Source organism: Zootoca vivipara, chromosome 9, assembly GCF_963506605.1.
Source record: "Zootoca vivipara chromosome 9, rZooViv1.1, whole genome shotgun sequence".
In the NCBI taxonomy this organism is placed as follows: Eukaryota; Metazoa; Chordata; class Lepidosauria; order Squamata; family Lacertidae; genus Zootoca; species Zootoca vivipara.
In genome coordinates, this window is record NC_083284.1 from 68,158,742 (window position 1) to 68,182,566 (window position 23,825).

Sequence of the window (23,825 nt, forward strand, 5' to 3'; positions counted from 1 at the left end):
TCATTAATGTTATTTATTGTACGGTGAAACCTCATTAGAAGGTATCCTGGATTCAAAAACGCATTACCAGGAATGCTCATTCCCTCTCTCTTTTTAATTTTTCTTGTAAGAGAGAAATTGCTTTTATTGTGTTTCTTTATCACACACAAAATGGCTACTGCGTTTTTTTTAAAAGGTATTAAATAAATTAGGGGAGGAGAGAACAATTAATCTGCTAACAAGTACAACCCTATTACAACATGTGATCAAAAAGGGATTTTGTGTTTACTATTCACCTTCGTATCTCAGCTAACCATTAATTCTTAACTTCTTTCACCAGAGTTAAGAACCACTATTTTTCAGTGCAGCTGTTTGCATCTTAAGCACCAATAATGTGCTTTTAGTGCATTTGAGATCAGGGTTGAGTGAAACCTGAGGTGCAGAGCCACAAATAGCCCAATTTAGGAAGTAGTATTTGCTCTAATGAGAGCAATATATCCAGTCCTGCGTAAATATTGTTTGGTAAGCCATACAAAGAACCATTATTTGCAAGGAAACGAGAACAAAGCGGAGTCCCTGAATTGTCAGTCCTGGAGAGGGAAGTCGTTTTCAGAAGGCAAATATCCTTTGCCAAGTTTGTGTTGCAGCCATTACTTAACTTACACTGACTACTGCAAACTGCTCTTTATTTCCCCCAAAAAATAAATGAATAAAAAATAAAGATAAAAAATAAATTCCTCTACCCTGCCAGACCTTGATCCTTGATGCTGCCGGTACAAAAACAACTGCAAATGCTTCATTCTCCCTTTCATTTTGCTTCCCACTGCAGTTGGTCACTGTCAACAGTGCTCCACAGCTGACAAACTCTTTTGCATTAGTGCTTCACAAGGCTGCCTCCTGACAGCGCTGCTACCTGGTAGCTGCATTCATTGTTTTGACTTATTGTGCCGCATCCACTTTGTGCTAACTCGACACACAACTGCTTTGATGGCGCTTGCATGCATCAGAACCTTGTGCTAAAATGCTTGGTCCCCGTTGATCAAGGAAATGCTGCTGACCACCGCAACTTCCTTGTGGTCAGCACTCCAGATGCGACCTCCATGGTTGCTGCTGTAACCTTTATGGGTGAAATACTCTGTGAGTTTATAATGGACGTCAAAGGATACAGATGAAAAACTAACTGTTGGGTTTCTTCAACGGAAAAACAAACTGACTCTAAAGGCTTTAAACTAAAGATAAATACTTTCTCCCACATCAAAAACCTCCCACAAAAACCCTCATTAAACTACCCGAGAACTATCAGCAAACAAAGTAATTATACTAAGGTTTTACTAAAGGGATCTCTTAAACTAAGAACAAACAGAGAGTGATCCATAACGAGATGTATCAAACTGCAAGATCTAGCAAAGAGATGAGGAAGGCTTTCTGGCAGAGCCTTATATACAAAAAACAGAGCCCACGCCTGTGAGCAATTAAGAGAAACGCTTGCACCTGTTTCTCTTAAACAGACAGTGTTTACATTAGACCGGCACTAAAGTAATGACTATTCAAAACAAAATCCAACAGGAGGAAGGGAGATTGTTAGCCACTTTGAGACTCCTTCGGGTAGTGATAAAGCGGAATATCAAATCCAAACTCTTCTTAAGCAGGAATATCAAGGATCAGGCATAAGGTGACCAAGATCCAAGTTCTTAAGAGCCTTATAAATTAATACCAGAACTCTGAACCTGCCCTAGTAACACATATGCAATCAGTAGATGCTTTTAAGCATTGGTGTTATGTTTTGGTCTGTCTCCATTGACGGTCAGACTGCAAGTTACTAGTGAGTACTTAGCAAGAAACTTTCCCTAAAGGCAAAGAAATATTTTATGGCACTTCAACTTTAAAAGAAGGAAGAGAGGGAGGGTTTGGGTTTTTGTTTTGTTTTAAAAAAGGACAATGGATCTGATTACTTCCCCTTTCATTAAATGGTTCTCACTCCTACTTAAATATCAAAGGAGTTAGAAGAGCTTCCATCTGTCACTATCTAATCTGTCTGGCACTCCAGTATAATATATTACTTTAAAGATTTATGCCATTCTCCCTCTCTCTCCATCCTCAACACTACTGTGTTGTACATTGTTAGTGTTACTAATCTGCTAACATGGGAGATAGAGCAGACAATTTGTTGCTCAAGCACCCGTGATGATTTGTGAGAAATTAAACTAAAGGCATTTAAGTTCTCTACCACTTGATAATATGGAGAAGCTAAAATATTATTCATTTGCAAGGATGTTGGCTTTTCACTCTATACAGGAGCAGGAGAGAGAGAGAGAAAGAAAGAAAGAGAGAGAGGGAATGTTACCGAAAACATACAAGAATAAAAAATGCTTTCTTATTATTAGGGACCCAGGTGGCGCTGTGGTTAAACCATTGAGCCTAGGGCTTGCTGATCAGAAGGTCGGCAGTTCGAATCCCTGTGACGGGGTGAGCTCCCGTTGCTCGGTCCCAGCTCCTGCCAACCTAGCAGTTCGAAAGCACGTCAAAGTGCAAGTAGATAAATAGGAACCGCTACAGCGGGAAGGTAAATGGCATTTCCATGTGCTGCTCTGGTTTGCCAGAAGCGGCTTTGTCATGCTGGCCACATGACCTGGAAGCTATACACCAGCTCCCTCGTCCAATAATGCGAGATGAGCGCGCAACCCCAGAGTCGGTCACAACTGGACCTAATGGTCAGGGGTCCCTTTACCTTTTATTATAAGCTTGAAATAGGAGCATAACAGGACTCAAGCTTGATAACATGCTTCAGCATCTTAAACAGTGCATATTGTCTTAGAGGTTTGGTAGTATGAATAACTGTGATGGAGGTCAGGTGCCATTTCTTATATCCATCATTATTTTAATGGAATCGTAAGGAGTTCCAGTATTTGCAAGACATAGTGCAGTATACCCCTGTTCATAGCCTTTTCCTCCATTATTCCAGTGTCTCACACAAACCTGGTTAATTGTTTGAACCACTGACCAGTTCTGTGTCTGAAATCCAGAGATCCAGGGCACACTTTCTGGGAAAAGTTTAAAGTCCCGTACTTTTGTTGCAGGGTGGGTGGGTTGCAGTTTTCACTAGAGAGTGTGTCAGCTGTGTAACCTACAATAGTCTTTTTCTTCTTCTGATTGTGAGCACTAGTGGAAACTGGCCTAGGTTGAACTAACTTGTGCATGCACGTCGCAAGGTAACGGAATGACTCACTTTCTCAGAATGATTGTTCTTGACGGTGCCTTTATAGATTTTACTTATATAGCATAGCGGCTAAAAGTGGGGGCAGTGAGGTTTGAAGTGTCTACTTGAAGCCTTACCACTGCTATGCATTCACTAGGCAACCTTTGGTGAGGCACCATTATCCATAGCTGCCAAGTCTCCCGTATTCCCCAGGAAATCCCCGTTTTTCTAGCTACTCCTAGCTGAAAAAACTGATTTTTTTGTTTCCCCCCGGTTTATTCTGGTGCGGCGGCCATTTTGGAACTGGGCGGAGCATGCTCAGAAGCGACTTTTGATGCTGCTCTGCCCAGTTCCAAAATGGCTGCAGTGCGACTTCTGGCGCGACAGCCATTTTGGAACTGGGCAAAGCAGCATCAAAAGTCACTTCTGAGCATGCTCCACCCAGTTCCAAAATGGCGGCAGCGCTACTTCTGGTCTGCTACTTCCGGCCTGGTCCCTTATTTCTCCGACAGCAACTTGGCAGGTATGCCATTATCTCTGCCTCAGTCTACAAGATTACTAAAAAATTTGCTACGCTGATGCACATGGCATGATTTGAACATTCTAAAGTGCGACAAAGGTGCGTTGATTACATGTAAACGTTGATTACATGTGAAACTCCTCCCCAATGTATTTTTCCACGATCCCATAATTGTTATGTGTGCCCATAATGAACTCACAATATCATATTCAATATGGAAAGTATTCTGAACTAAATGCTCGTTCTAAGCGTCGCTCCCACATTTCATTGTGCGCACTTTTCACAACATATGGATTGTGTCGGAAAACCTAACCTAAGACGACAACTCTCCATACTGATTCTGTTTTGCTTTAAGTTTGGGAAGTCAGCCTGCCCTATCTCCTCCTAATGTATGCCCAACACTGAAATTCAGTTCCAAGCTGAAGGATTGGTCCAAACTAAACTCCCTGTAGGTCCCAGGTGGTTGAAGACAGGGAGTTGAACATCTCACATGAAAGAGATTGCCAAGGGTTTCCCAAAAACTGTATGTCTGGGTCCAGGATTTTTGTTTCTTTTATGAAACGCAGAATTTAAGCCTCAGATCGGCTTCCAAGCGGAGGGAAAATGTACCAGGTAGATCATTCAACAGGATTTATGTGTGTTTTATTTTTTCTGAAGAAGTTAAAACCATGAAGTAAAAATACCCTTTGTGGTGTTAAGCTTCTAATCCTTAATTACTTGGCTAGCAAGATGGCAGAGTGAAAATCCACTAGCAGTATGAAGACACAAGACTACGTCTCTGCAGACACTTCAGTTTTCTTGGAATAATTAGTATCAGGAATTGTATATGTTAGCTCTTCCTCCAGTAAAAGCAGTATCTCTTAATTTAGGACTTTGGGGGACAACAGCAGTGAAATAAACCAGGGTTGGTCAACTGGCAGCCCCTGGGCGTGATCCAGTCCCCGTCAAATTCTAATCAAGGTGTGTGTTAAAAAAGAGGGGGCACTTCCTCTAGATGGACTGATTACAGCATGACAACAGTCTGAAGTGGTGTGGCCTGGGCTTGGGAATTTGCCCAAATGTAGGACTGAGGGAGATGAAACAAAGTGGGCTTGAAAGATGGGGCTGGGGTGATTTAGGGCTGTTGAGAAGAAAAGTGGGAGATCAGGTTGAGGTGATGCTTGGAGTTTGAGGTGAAGATGGGGGTTGGTGAGCAGAGTGAAGAGGAGGGCACTCCCTGGCAAGGGGTATGAGCATGCCACTTCATGTGCATTTCATATATAAGTGCTATTGTATTGTTCTCTTTTCCTTTAGAAACCCAAAGGATAATTGCTAACCTGCAGTTTTGAGGGTATTTTTCAGGAAGTGTATTGAGTTCCGATGGATATTGGGGTAGCTGAAGTCTCTCCTTTTTGAAAATTTTGTAATTTGCTCTAGGAAGGCATCATCCAAGTCCTCAGCCTGGCTTGGAGGTCTATAGCAGACACCCACACAGGCCCGTCCTAGCCATAGAGGCTAGCGGCGCGGAAAACCATGGCACCGGGTGCTGGAGGGCGCTGGAGGGCGCTGGAAGGGCGCCAAGTGAACACAGGATTCCGGCGATCTGGCCAGGACTGCGCTCCTTCTCCAAGGACTCCGCGCTGTGCCTCCTTGTTTCCCCAGCACCGGGTTCCGCTCAGTCAAGCTTCGCCACCAGCGCGTGCACAGCACCCAAGCAGTTCTTGCTGGTCCTGCGGTGCGTGCGCTGGTGGCGAAGCTTGACTGAGCGGAACCCAGCGCTGGGGAAACGAGAAGGAGGCGCAGCGCGGAGTCCTCTGAGGTGGCCTCCCGCTGCTGCCGCGGTCCGCTTGACACTCCCGGGCCCTTGGAGAGGCTCTGAAGGGGGGCGCTGGAGGGACCTAGCGTCAGGGCGCTGGATGGGCTTAAGACGGCCCTGCACCCACGGTAAGGTCGCTGATGTTTTCCCACTCCTACAGTTTTTACCCATATACTTTCAATTGGTCTTCCAGGCCATGGGTATCTTCACAAGTGTATACATAAGCTGTTAGGTTTTATCTGCATGTGTTTGTGCTCTTTCAAGCACCATGTAGCTGTACCATTGCTACTAATGCCACCAGTTCTGCTATTATAATAAAAGGAGGTATGTTAGGTAATTCCATTTTTAGCTGGATCAACAAAGTCAAACTGACTTGTGTTGAAGGCTGGCATTCAAGTGCCGGGGGGATTGTGTTATATTTCTCCAGACTTGGGTCTGCAGTAGGTCAGCAGACCTGGTTGCCGTAACACTGAGTATTTTACCCAGGGAAGTCACACTATTTCCCTGGATTCTTTTGTGTAAACTTGACCTGCCTTTGCTGTATGAAATGTGAAAGTCAGTGTTTGAATTTTCTCAACGCCATAGGATTTTAAATACATGTTGTGGCGGGTGGGAGGGGGAATCACTTGCAAGATCTATGGGTTTGCAAAATCTGATGCTTAAGCAGTTGTTAGTAATGTGTTAAATCTTCTTTTCACAGCCTTTGGCTTACTAAAATGTGCAAACATCTGTTTAGCATTAGTTAATAGATGTTACTGCGATAAATAAAATTGCTCAGGTACCAAGTTCTAAAAGCAATTTCTGAAGCTTTTCATTAGCCAAATGCCATGTTTATATAAATAATTATTCTGTTGACTGGGTGATGTGCTAACTGACTTTATCTGCAAATCTGGTCGTAAACATATTCTGAAGAGACTATTTGCATATGCGAAGATCTGATCACACTTGCAGAAGCTAGCTTGGACAGCTGAGGCAAAATCTGACATTTGACATTGCAGGTCATGGAGTGGTTGAGACCCAAAGACAGAGGAGACAACACAATTTGATATTTACATAACTACTTGAGATTTACCACATTTGTTTATGAATAAGTATGAGGACCTTTAATACAAAGTACTGTATTTATGTAAATACTTCTTCAGATAACCTATCGCACAATGATATTTTTTCAGTTGTGGTGCTGTGGTCTAAACCACTGAGCCTCTTGGGCTTGCCAATGGGAAGGTCAGCAGTTCGAATCCCCGCGACGGGGTGAGCTCCCATTGTTTGGTCCCTGCTCCTGCCAACCTAGCAGTTCGAATGCACGTCAAAGTGCAAGTAGATAAATAGGTACCGCTCCGGCAGGAAGGTAAACAGTGTTTCCGTGCGCTGCTCTGGTTTCGCCAGAAGTGGCTTAGTCATGCTGGCCACATGACCTGGAAAAACTGTCTGTGGACAAACGTTGGCTCCCTTGGCCAGTAAAGCAAGATGAGCACCACAACCCTAGAGAACTGTCAGGGGTTCTTTACCTTTACCTTTTATTGTGGGTGGTAGTCAACTACTGCTATTATTAATTGATTACCAACTTATACTGATTCCATAGGGAAAGCCCTGATAATATTTGGCTAGGCCACTGTTTTCCAGACGTCTGATAGCTAACATCCACTTTTTTCCTGAACTAAAATTGGAATTGCATTGTACTACTTTTAGAGTAGAGGTAATTTGTAACTTGCACACATTTAAGGTGTGCATTCAGCTTTACGTGCTTGGCCAGATAAAGAAATAAATAGGAGGAAAGTTGTATAAAAACTCCATTTCCCAAGAACATATGTAATGCAGAACGCTACTTAGTTTAAAACCCAAAGTGGACATATTTAATATCTCAGGCACAAAGAGGAAAATGAGGAAGGGGGAGCAAGTGATCTGAATCATGCAATCTCAGTTTCCATTTGCATCTGGACCAGCCATGTAAGTTAATTATATATTATGTGGATCATATGGCTTATCACAGGGATAGGTACTCAGATGTTGTGGTCCTAGGGCAAATATTGGGTATTTCTTCAAACAAGGGATATGCACGTGCGTGTGTGCTGTCTAGTTTATCTAACTGGTAAGGAATATTAATCACTCCCTTAATTCAAAGGGTATTTATTGATTCTTTTCCCCTCATTTGATATTTTCTGACATTTTATAACACTCAGTATTGATTTATACAAAATCCGTAGCCTGCTTTATTCACTTGTCATTTTTTGTTTTCTTCCTTAATAAATATAAGAACCATGCATACGCACTCTGTTAAGATCTTGAGGCTCTGCTCTCAAAGAAATGACAATCTGCCACTAAGAAATGTGAAATTCATTGAGAAGCTTCGAAGTTGCAGGAAATAGAGAAAAAGGCTACTTTTTCTGATGACTTGCTGGAAAGACAGAGAAAGGACTTCATGTTGGTAAAGGCCAGCTGGGTTGAGACAGGAGAAATGTAGCTCAGGTGTAACCACTCTTTCCTCTATTGGAGAAAACCGATTTTCCAGATCCATTTCAATCAGGATTTATGCCTGGTTTTGGCACAGAAACTGCTTCGATCTCGCCTCTGCTGGGAAAGACACAGGGGAAATGCGTCCCTCTTAATTCTCACCAACCTCGCCGCAGCTTTAGATACCATTGGCCATGGTGTCCTTTTGGAGTGGTTGTCTGAGTTAAGGGTGTGTGTGTGGCACCACTTTGTGATGGTTCTGTTCCTACTTGAATGGTTCTTTCCAGAGGATGATGCTTGAGGAGTGCTTTTCAGCGCCATAGAGCCTTCTATGAGGTGTTCCCCAGGGTTTTATCTTCTCCGCCATGCTGTGTAACATCGACATGAAACTGCTGAGTGGGGTCATCTGGAGTTTTGGAGTACGCTATCAGCAGTATGGTTTTCCCAGTAGTGATGTATGGAAGTGAGAGCTGGACCATAAAGAAGGCTGATCGCCAAAGAATTGATGCTTTTGAATTATGGTGCTGGAGGAGCCTCTTGAGCAGGCATCCCCAAACTTTGGCCCTCCAGGTGTTTTGGACTACAATTCCCATCATCCCTGACCACTGGTCCTGTTAGCTAGGGATCATGGGAGTTGTAGGCCAAAACATCTGGAGGGCCGCAATTTGGGGATGCCTGCTTTTGAGAGTCCCATGGACTGCAAGAAGATCAACCCTATCCATTCTGAAGGAAATCAGCCCTGAGGGCTCACTGGAAGGACAGATCGTGAAGCCGAGGCTCCAATACTTTGGCCGCCTCATGAGAAGAGAAGACTCCCTGGAAAAGACCCTGATGTTGGGAAAGATGGAGGGCACAAGGAGAAGGGGACGACAGAGGACGAGATGGTTGGACAGTGTTCTCGAAGCTACGTACTTGAGTCTGACCAAACTGTGGGAGGCAGTGGAAGACAGGAGTACCTGGCGTGCTCTGGTCCATGGGGTCATGAAGAGTCGGACACGACTACATGACTAAACAATCAGCAGTATGCTGATGACACACAACTCTACTTCTCTTTTATGTCTGCAGGTGTGACAGTGGTTATGCTGGACCGTTGTCTTACCTCAATAATGGACTGGTTGGGAGCCAATATACCAAAGCTCAATTCAGATAAGATTGAGGCACTGTTAGTGGGTGGTTCCTGAGACCCCCTGGATGGGAGGCTGCCCACTCTTGATAAGCGGTAGTACTTGTAGATCCATCGCTGTTTGCTTGAGGCTCAGGTGGCCTTGATGGTGTGCAGTACCTTCTATTGGCTTTGACTGGTGACTCAGCTATACCCATAGCTGGACAGGGATAGCCTCACTTGTGTTGTCTATGCTCTGATGACTTCAAGGTTAGATTGCTGCAATGATTATATGTGGGGCTCTCTCTGAAGATAGTTTGGAAACTTAAGCTAGTGCAGAATTCAGTAGACAGTGCACTCATTGGGGCAAGATGGCTTGAGCATGGAACACCAATCCTGGCCTGATTGCATTGTCTGCCAATTTATTTCTGGGTCCAATTCAAAGTCTCTCCCCATATGAGCTGACTTGGACCCTGCAATCATCTTCTAAGGGCCTTCTTTGTGTGCCCCACTTCATGAAAGGTCATGGGATGGCAACACGAGAATGGGCCTTTTCTGTGCTGGCACCCCATTGGTGAAATGCTCTCCCTTGGAAGGCTCACCTGGCATCTTTATCACATAAGCATTCCTCTTAAACCAGGCCTTTAGTGATCAAACAATCGGTAGCAGGGATGCCAACTTGAATAAAATAATGGGGGGGGGAGTAAGTCCCACCCTGCATAATTGATAGTGTGGAGCATGCACACCATTTGTTTTTTTGTTTGTTTTTTAATATATTTATTGAGATTTTTATAATAAAAAATAAAGTGCAGAAAATACAAAAACAAAGAAAAAATCCAAAGACAAAAAAGAAAAAGACAAAAAAGAGAAAAATACATAAAATAAAAACATATAGTTAACTAAAACTTGTTAATATCTTACCATCGACTTCCTCGTCCCTCCCTTTCCCGATTCTTATCCTTAACTTATTCGCAGCAATCTTATTACATGTAAAAATTACTCAACAATTTCATATTCTTCATAGAATCCTATTTCTTTTAAACTTTAAGCTTTAAATTCCTTTTAACTTCTTCCAATTAGATCCTTTAGCCTCTATTTACTCCCTAAAGAATATCCTCTATTTACTCCCTAAAGAATATCCTTATTTCACATAAATTTTCACAGATCATTCTTTTATTTTTCCCCTCCCTCTCCTGGGTAACAATTCCCTCACCACCACCACCAGGTCCGTAATCCTTAATCCTTAATCTTTAATCCTTGCCATTTCTCAAACGTCAAAAACCGTCCTTTAGTTGGTATTTTATAAAAAGTTTTCACCCCACTCCCACCCTTGCACACTCTATCCCATGCCATTCCCCCCTTCTCTCCTTTTGTTGCACACCATTTGAATGACGATGCCCATCAACTTTGACCCCCCCTGGAACCCTCAAATATTTTATTGGGGAGGGGGGCTGAAGGGACCTCAACCCCCAAGAGTTTGCTCCTATGATCTATAGCCTTTTAAATGTGCCTCTGGGGGGGGGGCATATTGTTTTTAAATATTATGTTACGTATTTTGTGTTGCTATGCTGTAAATGGTCCTGTGATCTTTGGATGAAGGGCAGTATATTTATTTATTTAAATGTAATAACCTCCTGAGTGCCACACTGTACTAAGTAAAAATTATAACTCGAGTGCATATAAAATGCCTCAAAGTAGTCTGAAACTTGGGACAAGCTTTCTGCCAAGTCATATGTGGAGTAACCTATAGTAACCTAGAGGCTAAAGCCCTAAGCAGGCAACATTTCTCTTTATTTAGATATATTTATCCTGCCTTTCCTCTTCAGAGTGAAGCACTCAAGGTGGCTATCATCATAAATTCAGAAAGCCAGTTGTGTAATGTAATACTTTAAAAACACAACAAAACAGGCAGCCATAAATTCACAATACTACATTTCTGCCTCTAGAATTGAAGCAAAAATGTATTTAAATGGTAATAGAAAACTAATGCTGAAGGAGATAAATGAGGTTCGTGTTTTGCGCGCTGCAACAGAGAAGGCCCTTATCCTTTCTCCACCAACTTCTGATGTTGCTTGGGCTTTCAGAAGGGTCTTCCTGCCTCAAAAGATGAGCCAGAAGTTCTAGGTGCCAGTCCTAAATAAGTTAGGACTTAGAAGATAATATGAATCCAGTAATTTGAGTTCCCCTTGAAAATGAACTGCTAGGCAGTGACCTTGGTTAACAATGGAGTAAAGTGATTAAAACACTCACTCTTGTTAGGAATCTTGCCACTGCATTCTGAAATACATGAAGATTTGTTCAAAACGGAATTAAGAAATTTGGAGAGAGTTGTCATCAATAAGCTGCTGATACCTAATCTCCGTAACATCTGAATTGGAAATGGCTGAAATGGCCCTGGAATGGTGTCTGGACGCAATGGTGGGCTGGATGAGGGATGATAAACTGAGATTGAATACTGGCAAGATGAAGGGTTGTGAAGGAGTGGTACCCGGGTCTGATAAGTCGTGAAGTTGCCTGCCTTTAAAAGGGTTGCACTCTGCCTGAATATGCCATCTGATGGAGCTCCTAGTTCCAGCTCTCTCATTGGAGGTGCACTTCTTTTGGTGGCAAGACAACGACAGCCATTCCTGGATCAGAATAGTTTGGCCACAGTTGTCCATACATTGGATTATTGCAGTGCACTCTATGTTGTTGTTTAGTCATTTAGTCGTGTCCAACTCTTCGTGACCCCATGGACCATAGCACGCCAGGCACTCCTGTCTTCCACTGCCTCTTGCAGTTTGGTCAAACTCCTGTTCGTAGCTTCGAGAATAATAATAATAATAATTTATTATTTATACCCCACCCATCTGGCCGGGTTCCCCCAGCCACTCTGGGCAGCTTCCAACAGAATATTAAAATACAGAAATCCATCAAACATTAAAAGCTTCCCTAAACAGGGCTGCCTTGAGATGCTTACTAAAGGTATGGTAATTTTTATTCTCTTTGACCTCTGATGGGAGGGCATTCCACAGGGTGGGTGCCACTACTGAGAAGGCCCTCTGCCTGGTTCCCTGTCATTTGGCTTCTCGTAGCGAGGGAACCGCCAGAAGGCTCTCGGCGCTGGACCTCAGTGTCCGGGCAGAACGATGGGGGAGGAGACGCTCCTTCGGGTATACTGGATACTGTCCAACCATCTCATCCTCTGTCGTCCCCTTCTCCTTGTGCCCTCCATCTTTCCCAACATCAGGGTCTTTTCCAGGGAGTCTTCACTTCTCATGAGGTGGCCAAAGTATTGGAGCCTCAGCTTCAGGATCTGTCCTTCCAGTGAGCGCGCTCTATGTAGAGCTGCCATTGAGATTGGTCCAGAGCCTGCGAATAGTGCATTGACATCTTGTTTATAGGACTCTCACTGACTGCCTTTCTGCCCCGTACAGCTCATTGTCAGATTACTTATCTCTTATATACCCAGTAGCTCACTGCTTTCTGCAGAAGAGCTATCTGAAGCCCACTCCACGAACACTGAACATGGCTTTTAATATGGCTCCCCCTTTTCTGTGGAACAGCATTCCCGTAGAGATATGACCAACACCTAGTATTAGTACTTTCTGGAGGCAATTGAAGGCTTTTTTTTTTTGTTTGACAAGCTTTTCCAGCTGGCTGTTCATTTTGTATTGTTTTTTAACCCACTGCCTGTTATTTCTGCACTATTTTAAAACTATGTTTAACTGTTTTATTATATGTTTGCAAATTGGCTTCATAAATAAAATAACATATCTTATTCATTACTCATACCTTCCTCTGAGCAGCAGCTTTTATATCACTCTCCAGCAACCCTGTTCCAATAAGTTTGTAGGGCTCACCAACCTGGGTATCTTTAGTGATTGTGATTATTAAACTGTATTATATAACTTCAGACTGTCCGCAAAGAACAACTGCTAAGCAGATCTGTTTTCCTTGGGTGTGTACGCACACATTTGAGTGATATATGAAACCTCTTTAACTGCGTTGAATTAGATTTGATTCTTGGCAAATAAGTGACAGCTTCGAAAGAGGGAAATTGCTGTTTCCCTTCATATGATGTTTTTTAATGTGTTTTCTTTGCTTCGGGCTCTCACATTTCAAAATAATTCAAGCACTCTTTGAGTGAAAAAGTTTGCTGATTTCCATCAATAAATGTTTTCATATTCGGCACAATTTGCACAGCACCTTTGTTGAGAGAGAGAGAGAGAGAGAGAGAGAGCATGAAATAATTACATGAAAATATTTGAAGTCCAGTGTGCCATAGATTTAAACAATTGCTGAAACCTATGGCCCCAACTTAAGTGTTCCCCTTCTGTTCAGTTTGTCATTTGGCTTGGATAACCCTCATTCAGTCAAGATGTATCAGATGTACTGTCATGCTACACAGACGTGAGCCTGGGTTTGCCACTAAGTGTACACTCACCAGGAAATTGCAACCCGTCATCATTCCCTGAGACTTTAGCTTTACACTTAAAATTGTCGTTGTTGGCACCTGTCCATCTTGAGAGACAATGGAGTGCACCTCCGGGGTGGAAGTCAAAACACTAACTCATAACTTCTGCCTCCTGCATTGTTTGTTGTGACCTCTCTGGGTGGTATGTTTGGAGGTCCTGGGCTGCCCAGACAACAAGACTCCACCCCCTCACCCAGTCTTGCTGGTGTGCTCCAAAGGAAGCAATACGTTTGGCACCAGCCTGAATGCAGGAGTTGCTGGCAGGAGGCATACAAGAAGCCATCCAAGCAAACTTGTGTAGGATTTACTTCTTTGCCTTTTCTTCTCCTGTCTGGTCTTTGACCACAATAAAATTTGATTCATACCTGCCAAGTTGCTGTCGGAGAAATAAGGGACCAGGCCGGAAGTAGCAGACCAGAAGTAGCGCTGCCGCCATTTTGGAATTGGGCGGAGCATGCTCAGAAGTGACTTTTGATGCTGCTTTGCCCAGTTCCAAAATGGCCGCCACGCAAGAAGTTGCACTGCAGCCATTTTGGAACTGGGCAGAGCAGCATCAAAAGTCGCTTCTGAGCATGCTCCGCCCAGTTCCAAAATGGCCGCCGCACCAGAATAAACCGGGAAAAAACAAAAAAATCCGTTTTTTTCAGCTAGGAACAGCTGGAAAAATGGGGATTTCCTGGGGAATACGGGAGACTTGGCAGCTATGGTTTGGTTTGATTTGACTTTTCTTTTCCTGAAGATGTCTCTCAAGGCAGTGGGTACGGAGTTTTCCTCGGTGTTTACTTCTGAAGCCTTTCTCATGAATGAGTATAGCTGCAAGGCAGCAGAGGTTTATGATCAGAGTTTTTCTTCTCCTACGTGGGCTACCTTCCCAGGTTGACGAGCCCTATCTGCCTCGTTTCCTTCTACAACACATGCAGTAAACTGCCTTCTTGACCACTGGACCCACCATTGGTCTTGTCTGTTCAATCGGCTGGAGCTTTAAAATTAGAGGACATTTAAAAACATAATCTGTGAAGTGGCCTGCAGTAGAGGTGGCCAAGTTCCTCAATTCAACTTGGATTCATCAAATGAGTGAAACTGGAGGATCCTAGGGGGGGGGGAGTACTGGGTAATCAGTTTATAATTGCAGTTCTAAATCTGTAGTTGTTGGCCCTTTCTCCTGTGAACACTATATTGTTATTTTTATTCCAGTGGTGGAGGCCTCTGTCTAATCTTCTCTGTTGTGGTTGCTATGGCCACAGCAGGATTGTGGGAGGTTGGGGTCCCTTCCTCTTCTTTCCTCCTCTTCACTTGCTATCCCACTTTATTTCTATTCCCAGTGCCTGGAGTAGTAGTAATCTGGATGCCAGGAGCCTTGGAAACTGTAATTGTTTCAGGTTATCTGAAGATAATGATGGGAGAGAAATTTTCCTCTCTGCTTCCACAATAAGCACTGCAGCAACCACCTGTGTGACTGGGATAAGTTCTTCTCCGGCTTAGATTAAAAAAAAACTGAGCTGGAAAAGAGCTTAAGGGAAGGTTGAAGGTGAGCATTACAAATCTAGGAATCATGAATGTCAAAAACATGACTAGTTTTCAATAGGATTGTTTGTATCCATCTGTATTTATCATATAGATTGGAAAGCAACAATGATGGCCCTATTCATGTATTAGTGTCCTGTCGCCCATATATGCACAAAAGTTACTTTCCTAAGCTTTTCATTGTTAGGCTATGGCGGTATATAAGCCCCTTACACACTTCAGGCAATACACGTTGCTAATCCCTTATTCATTACTATACAATGCAGACGTCCCATTTAACTCAGAGCCGTAAGTACATAAGTAGAGAAGGGTCTGCGTGGTGGGCACTTCTGCAGGCACTCATTATACTGCACATGCTGTACCCTCTCTGTGCTTTTCTCTTCTGGCTCCTCCTGGACCTGGGAGGCAGAGAGGGAGGTGTCTCCAACTCTTGCAAAGAGAGTGGCCCCTCCCCTTGTTGGGTGCCAGAACCACTGCCAGCCCCTTTCTGCATCAGGACATTTTCGCTCACCTTTCCATTCAGGAGGAGGATGTAGGGGCCAGGCGGGTTCGCTATGAGGAAGACAGGGATGGAGGAGCAGATTGGACACCTTCTGCTCTGGGGACCACCCACCCACCCCGCCTCCAGATCTCTGCTGGCCAATTCCCTCACTTTTTGTGGTGGTGGGGACAACAACAACAACAACAATAATATAATTTATTATTTGTACCCCACCCATCTGGCCGGGTTTCCCCAGCCACTCTGGGCGGCTTCCAACAAAACATTAAAATACAGAAATCAAACATTAAAAGCTTCCCTAAACAGGCCTGCCTTGAGATGCCTTCTAAAGGTCTGGTAATTGCTGTTCTCTTTGACCTCTGGTGGGAGGGCATTCCACAGGGTGGGTGCCACTACCGAGAAAGCCCTCTGCCTGGTTCCCTGTAACTTGGCTTCTCGTAGCGAGGGAACCGCCAGAAGGCCCTCGGCGCTGGACCTCAGTGTCCGGGCAGAACGACGGGGGTGGAGACACTCCTTCGCTGGAGTCCTCCCTGGGATTGTCCTCATTCTGACTCAACCAGCCCCTTGCAAGTATGGATAAGAGAGAGCAAAGCCACTCCAACACAGACATCATTCCTGTTAGATCAGGCTTCCTCAACCTCGGCCCTCCAGGTGTTTTTGGCCTACAACTCCCATGATCCCTAGCTAATAGGACCAGTGGTCAGGGGTGATGGGAACTGTAGTCTCAAAACATCTGGAGGGCCGAGGTTGAGGAAGCCTGTGTTAGATGAAGGTTTGCAGCGGGAGTTGGCTGCAGGCGTCTCCCCGTGATTAGGAACCCTGATTTTGCAGGGCTTCCAGCTGTGCAGTGCCCAGATCCCCCTTCACATCTTTGCCTAATAATCAGAGGGAGGGAGGGAGGGAGGGGCAGAGCCAGGTGGGTATGCAGCACATTGGGCACGATCTTTCTGGCAGGGGTGGAGGAAGGGGATATGGTGGGGGCGGGTCACCCCTGGGTGTCACCCCTGGGGTGTCACTTCCTGCGGGGCCTGCAGTGTGGTCACACCACTTTTTTCCACATCTATGTATTTGCCTTCCATGTGGAGGAATAATGTATGCTGGGGGCTGATACGCTGGCACAATCCAGCCCAAGTAAAACTGTGAACCTACCTAATTGGAACTTAAGGCCCATTAACACTAGTTGTATAAATTTTTCATCAAAGTGCTGCTAATTCTAGTAAAAGGGGTTTAAACATTTTTTTAAAAAGCTATTGGACTTCATTTTGTTGAGAATGTTTATTCTATCATTGGCTTCATTAACACAAATCCAGCCCTATACTATCAACTCTAGATAGTTTATTCTGCACGATGAGCAATGGAGAAACCAACAATTCTCTCGTTCGATTTATTTCTATTTATTCTCCATATTGCCGTGTAACAAAGTCTGCAGGCTGGCTTACAGTGAGGAAGAACTCCACTTTTGAAACATCATTACCAAGTTAGCATATCTGGAAAACAGCTAACGTGATCACAAACTTTCTTATCTCTTTCTGTTGCTTGCTTGTCTGGTGTGTCTCATTGTGTCTGTCTGTCTGTCTGTCTGTCTATCGTCTGTCTATCGTCTGTCTATCTATCATCTATCTATCTATCTATCTATCATCTATCTATCTATCTATCTATCTATCTATCTATCTATCTATCTATCTATCTATCATCATCTATCTATCGTATTCTTCCTGTGTTCATATTGGTGTACTGCTTGCTCTCTTGATCTAAAAATAAAGTACCCCATACAGTACGTGTATCAGATTATCATGTTCCTGAGATCTAAAGTCAAACCATGCTCTGGCAGAGGGAAAATTTGCTTTTTAGACCACATTATGCATTGTTTCAGGAACCTATTTATTTATTTTGAAGCTGTGGTTGGTCGTGATATGTGTCACACGATGCAGATGTGCTTTTGCCAAAAGCAAAGCCCCAGAAGAGCCCAAAGTGCAGAGCTTTAATTTGTCTCACATCTAAAATTGCCAATGGTTGTAGTTCTGAGGACTCCTCGGCGACAGATTCCATCCAATCCTTGGTTTTGACCCTAACTCACTCCATTATTACTTGCCCTTCTCAGATATAGGATCAGGTTCTACCTCTCACCCCTGCTTACTTCCCTTTGCCTGACCTCAATTAGTTCAGATTTCTATTTAACCCTCCTCCTTCTTCTGTGTGTATTCACTTCTTTTGTCCTGTACTTTTACTCCACATACCGAAATTGTGCATTTGTATTCCATGTAAAAGGGACCCAGGTGGCGCTGTGGGTTAAACCACTGAGCCTAGGGGTTGCCAATCAGAAGGTCGGCGGTTCGAATCCCTGTGACGGGGTGAGCTCCCGTTGCTTGGTCCCAGCTCCTGCCAACCTAGCAGTTCGAAAGCACATCAAAATGCAAGTAGATAAATAGGAACCGCTACAGCGGGAAGGTAAACGATGTTTCCATGTGCTGCTCTGGTTTGCCAGAAGCGGCTTTGTCATGCTGGCCACATGACCTGGAAGCTGTACGCCGGCTCCCTCGGCCAATAATGCGAGATGAGCGCCGCAACCCCAGAGTTGGTCACGACTGGACCTAATGGTCAGGGGTCCCTTTACCTTTTATTCCATGTAAATAAATGGAAATCACTCCTGATTGATGCGCATGCACTGAAACCCTTGTATATGTGTGCTGAGGAATTCACCACTTTCCTCATATACTTACTGTATTTATTAATAATAGGGGGAAAGGTCATTTACTGTACTTTTTATTTATTGTATTTATTAGTCACCCAACAACGGACGTTACATACACTGGGTGACATGCAGCATATAATAAAAACCATCAAAACACAAAATGAAGTTCAAAATTGCAGTATTAAAATTGCTATTGCTTCCCCACCTCTCCCCACAAATGGATGGCAGCCATATACTTTGCGCAAAACAGAAAAAGTGTGGCTGGGGGAACAACTAGACCTTCCAAGTGTTCCTATTTCCCAGGGACAGTCCCAGATTTACAGAAGCCGCTTCGGTTTCTGATTTGATTCTAGAATGTCCCACTTTCCCTTAGGATGTCCCTATTTTCATCTAAGAAATGTTGGACGGTGTGGAGTTATGCGACCCATAAGGCAAAGAGATAAGCAACTATGCAATGTTTAGAAGACAACTGAAGGCAGCCCTGGATAGGGAAGGTTTTTTTTAATGTTTAATGTTTCATTATGTTTTATACATGTTTGAAGCTGTCCAGAGTGGCTAGGGCAACCCATTCAGTTGGGCAGGGTATAAAATTATTATTATTATTATTATTATTATTATTATTATTATTATTATTATTATTATTTCTACTACTACTATGGCATAGGATGTCCCTATGTTCAAATCCCCGTGACGGGGTGAGCTCCCGTTACTCTGTCCCTGCTCCTGCCAACCCAGCAGTTCTAAAGCACCCCCAAAAGTGCAAGTACATAAATATATACTTCTCCGGCAGGAAGGTTAACAGCATTTCCGTGCGCTGCTCTGGTTCCCCAGAAGCGGCTTAGTCATGCTGGCCACATGACCTGGAAAAACTCTCTGCAGACAAATGTTGGCTCCTTCGGCCAGTAAAGTGAGATGAGTGCCGCAACCCCAGAGTCATTTGCGACTGGACTTAACTGTCAGGAGATCCGTTACCTTTTTTTATTTCCATTGGAGAAATGTTGGAGGCTATCAACAACTGGGGTGGAGGGTAAACTTTGGTGATTCCAAAAATAAAAAAAATTCCTTCAGTAGCACCTTAAAGACCAACTAAGTTTTTATTTTGGTATGCAAATATTTTGGGGGAAAAAACAAGGGCTGAGGCGCTAAAGAAAGCTTTTCCCCCCAGGACCAATTGCAGCCATCAGCAGTCGTTAACAGCCATCTACAGGTTTACCACTCCCATCACCCATTCCCATCACCCCCACCCTCTGAATATATATAAGGGTTTGGTGGATTCTGTTTCAGTGTATCTGACGAAGTGTGCATGCACACGAAAGCTCATACCAAAATAAAAACTTAGTTGGTCTTTAAGGTGCTACTGAAGGAATTTTTTTATTTTTGCTTCGACTCAGACCAACACGGCTACCTACCTGCAACTAGAACTTTGGTGATTCCAGTCATCAGAATATAGCCTGCTCCTATCTGAATAGCCATATTCTGTGTATTGTTTCTTGTAAAGTGCGACAGAATGATGGGATCATGTATACTTGTCAAAACTGAGTATCCTATAAGCGGATTCTGTAGTTATTTATGGATTATTTATTGACTCCCTTCTCTCTCCCACCCCCATCGTATTTTATTAAGAATCTGGGGCAGGGGAAATGCTTTGAAATTATTTTGTTAGCATCACATTCTCCTTTTGCATCCACATGGGTTTTTTTAATTTATAAATTTGCCATATAATCTCTCTCCCCCCCCCCCCGCTAAGCTGTCATGAACTCCCTAGCTATAGATCTGGCACACTTGTGGGGCCTTTCAGCACATGTTGGAGAGCACTCCCACGTTTTTGCGATGTGGCTCTCCCCACCCCCCCCCCCCACCCCCCAGAAAGCAGGCTCTTCATGTCAAAAGGAGAAGGGAAAAAAAACCATTTTGAGGCATGACATTTTCCTCATGACAGCCTGCCTCCGAACTGCACTTTGCTGCTGCGGTGGTTAAAAGGCTTACAAAGAGAGCCTAACAGCCAGTGGCCAATCGAGATTGTTCAAGCCACATCTGCTATGGATGAAACACGCACGAGGGAGAATAAGGACTTGGAGGAAGACTGGATAAAAGGGCTACGACGGGAGCCTAGCTGGCAGGTCAGTGATATTAAAGGTGTCTGTGAATGCTTGAAAGTATGCTGTTATGTCTTAAGCGCCAGTAATCTCTAAACTTTGCCGGCTAAGTACAAATGAAATATGCTTCCTTGATTTGCAGCTCAGCAGTTTGCGGAAGCAGATTCGCAGGGAATCAGCGATCATTATGTTTTCATTGTCTTGGGAAGAATGGCTAGGCGATTCCAAATCTGTTTAGTTCAAATTGCAAGGGGGGTGGGGTGAGAATAAGCAAGGTTTTGAAAATCTGTAGATATTTCTAAATTTATACTTCCCTGAATAATGGTACTTGCATTAACAAGCTGCAGGTGTGCTCTCTGCACTGTTAAAGGAAATGCACGGGGCTTTTTCCTCTCTCTTCTTGTGTAGATGCAAGTTTATTGCATTATAAAAACAGAAAGCAACACCTGTCACCCTTTTGCTCCCATGGTGTCACAGTAATTTGTAACAATGAGTTTTGTTTTGTTTTCTTTTAACCTCATTTAATGATGTGACCCTTCCTTTTAAAGCATGCTACATGCCTGCCTTATTATACTGGGCTAATAGCAGGTTTGCATACATTCATTCCCTCCCTCAAGGCAAAGGCAGTTTTCATTTAGGCGAGCATTGCAAGGCAGTACTGTTTGCACTCTGAAATACCTGTTTTTCGATTTTGCGGAATTAGATATTTCCATTTTGTAAGCCGATAAATGAAATCCTCTGCTAAGCGCCACTGAGTGGCTTTTGATTGCTCTTTACATTACATCCTACACAGCATATCTGCACTTTCCCCCCCCCCCTGCTCTGATGCATTTTAATTAGACAATCAACAATATTGAAGAGATATGTCACACGGTAGTTTCTCCCTCCTTTTGGCACTCCTCACAAGCTGTGTTTTGGGGGGGTTGCTGTTGTTAACGGATTCTGATAAAGTGCTAACACAATCTCTTTCTGTCACGAGAAATTGCTCAAAAGTACAGGGCTAGTAAAGATTGCCACACACGACAAAATACTCCCCCTTCCCCACGTGAAGGAAATGTATATATTTCAAATGTACCAGATCTCTCCCCCCCCCCGATTTCACACTGAGAAAGAGAACCATAACAGTAATCGGTGCTACTGCAGAATGACCTTGGTTGTACTGGGGCGGGTCATCCAACACTTTGGTATGATTCAGAGAACAGAACTTAACGTTCATATAGTGCTGTGAGAGAAATGCTTGGTGGATTTTAGCTACTTGGAGATTTGGATAATCAAAAATATATATATGAATGTTTTGATTTCACTTTATATAAGGTCATGCACCAGTGTCCTAGAGGTCAAGGGCACATCTTCTGAGAATTGTTGAGAGAGTGCTCTTTAGTGCTGTGCTGAAAATGTATCCTGTCCTCTCCCCCCCCCCCCAACCATTCTCCATCCATTAATGAAAAAAGAAATGGTGTTTTAAAATGATCAGATTTGGTGAAATTCTTGTGGGTGGGTTCAGGGTTGATGTTACACTTGCTCTACTTTAGAGGTGCTTGTGAGTGCCATGACTTCCACAGAACATTTCACCAGTAGTCTGAACTGCATTCCACCAGTTGGGTTTTAATACCCAAGAGGAAGACATCCCCTGGGCCTTTTTCTGGTCAGGGTGAACAGGCAAGGAGGTTGCAGAGCACTAAATAGATGTTTACTGGATAGGAATAAAGAAGCACCTCTCTTACGACCTAATCCCTGCACCAGCCAACCATAATTCTAAAGACACTCTCGGGTGCCCCCCAAATGAGGCAGAGAAAAAATGGAAACCTTTCACAAAGCAATAAAACTTTTGCAAAATTGGAGGGCAGGTTTCAGCACAGCACGTGCATTGCAAGAATTCTCTAAATACAGAGATTTTTTAAAAAAACTTACTGGAGCATGATAATTGCCTCTCACTGGTGGTTTTATCTCACGACAATCCTGTACCATCTAAATCCACTAACCAACATATCACTGATGGGGACCAGGCTGGCATTTGCCAGCATTTTATTTTATTATATTTTTATTTATTAAATTGGTCTACTGCCCTTCATCTGAAGATCTCGGGGCAGTTCACGGTACGTCTCATGTGATCAGTCTATGCCATGTGAGCACTGGATTTGGGCATTACTGGAGCATTATGGGATGACACATGGGGATGTCATGTAGCAGTTAAGATCAGGAGCTGGGAAGTTTTCTTTTTAAAAAAACATGCTTCTTCTATTATCTTATTTGATAGCCCCAAGCAACCTTAGGCCACCACACCATCTTTCACACCCCCACACGCAACTGAAATAGTATTGATTCACCATACCAGCTTGTTAAAATAATGTATAAGAAGCACCCTAAGAGCACTATCTCTTAGTGGGGATAGGAGTGGCCAGTTGTGGGAATGTTAGGGATGTGGATTAGGATATATTATTAGATAGATCCTATCCAAGCTTGTGTTAGCAAGCTTCCAATATCAGCAGAGTGACATTCCCCTTTTTGTGCGCAGCAAAGCGTGTGCGCTCAGGTTTGCTAAAACCTGTACAATATTATACTTCCCGGCAAAGTCCCCTTTGTCCCTCTTAAAAGAAATACACAACACAGTGTTTATAAAATAGCATAGAGTTTACTCACAGTTTGATCCTGGGTTAACAGCATAATCTCAGAAAGGCAGGCTTGCTTAGAAAAGTTACAGTTATATACATGTGGAGACTACTTGGTAAAGTAAGGCTCCATTTGGTCTCTGTCTTGGCTGCAGGCCAAGATGGAGAACCATCCTAACTGGAGATTCTCTGGAGATGTGTTCCCATCGAAGGAGAGAAGGCTAAGAGAGAGAAAATGACTGCTGGCTAGGGGCTTTTGTCCCAGCTAGTCCATCTCATTTGCATGTCTTTAGGAACAGGAACTTAATCAGGTGTCCCTCCAGGTAAGTTCCTGTTAGTGGACACTCTAGGAACTGTTGTGACTTGTCTGCCCCAGTGTTCCATCCCACACCAGTGAGGAGGGGTGGAGCTGCAAAGCTAGCCTTGCGACAACAGAGTTACTACTGTTTACAGTGGGGTGAGTGGCAGGTAGGTCAGCACTGCCATTGCTTTCACAGCACTGACCTCCTCTCTCCCTTGGTAAGCAGCAGTGATTCCTCAGCCAGGAGCATCCCTCCTCATCGACTGCTCCTGGTGATACTATTGCTATTGTTGCAGTTCTTGTTATTATCTGATGCGTATGGGGTGTTAGGGGAAGGGTAGTACTTGTTGGGGGGCACATCATACTCCTCCTGGGGTCGTTTTTCCACCTTTGGTCCCCACCCTGCACTCATCACTCCCTTGTGGCCCCTAGATGTGGCCTCTAGACAGCAGCCACATCCTGGGAAACAGCTTTGAATGGCCAGCTAAACCAAGTTAGGGTAGCCAATGGGTCTCAAACCCTTGCTGAGTTAGGGACTTCCCCTGCATGCAAAGACAGTCTTCGGCAGATTGAGCAGACAAGACCAATAGTGGGTCCAGTGGTCA

The 23,825-nt window shown here is 43.8% G+C and overlaps 1 protein-coding gene across 4 annotated transcripts in view; it reads left to right on the top strand.

The window, feature by feature from the left end:
* The window catches only part of PPARGC1A (PPARG coactivator 1 alpha), a 604,317-nt gene that overhangs the window by 279,043 nt on the left and 301,449 nt on the right, over window positions 1-23,825 (top strand). The window contains exon 1 of one of the 4 annotated variants that reach the window (XM_060278953.1): window positions 20,067-20,334. The exons of the other annotated variants lie outside the window; for them this stretch is intronic. Within the exon in view, the coding sequence (XP_060134936.1) occupies window positions 20,254-20,334 (81 nt within the window). The 5' untranslated portion in view covers window positions 20,067-20,253. Of the gene's footprint in view, window positions 1-20,066; window positions 20,335-23,825 lie in introns of those variants that run through there. 4 annotated transcript variants of the gene reach the window in all.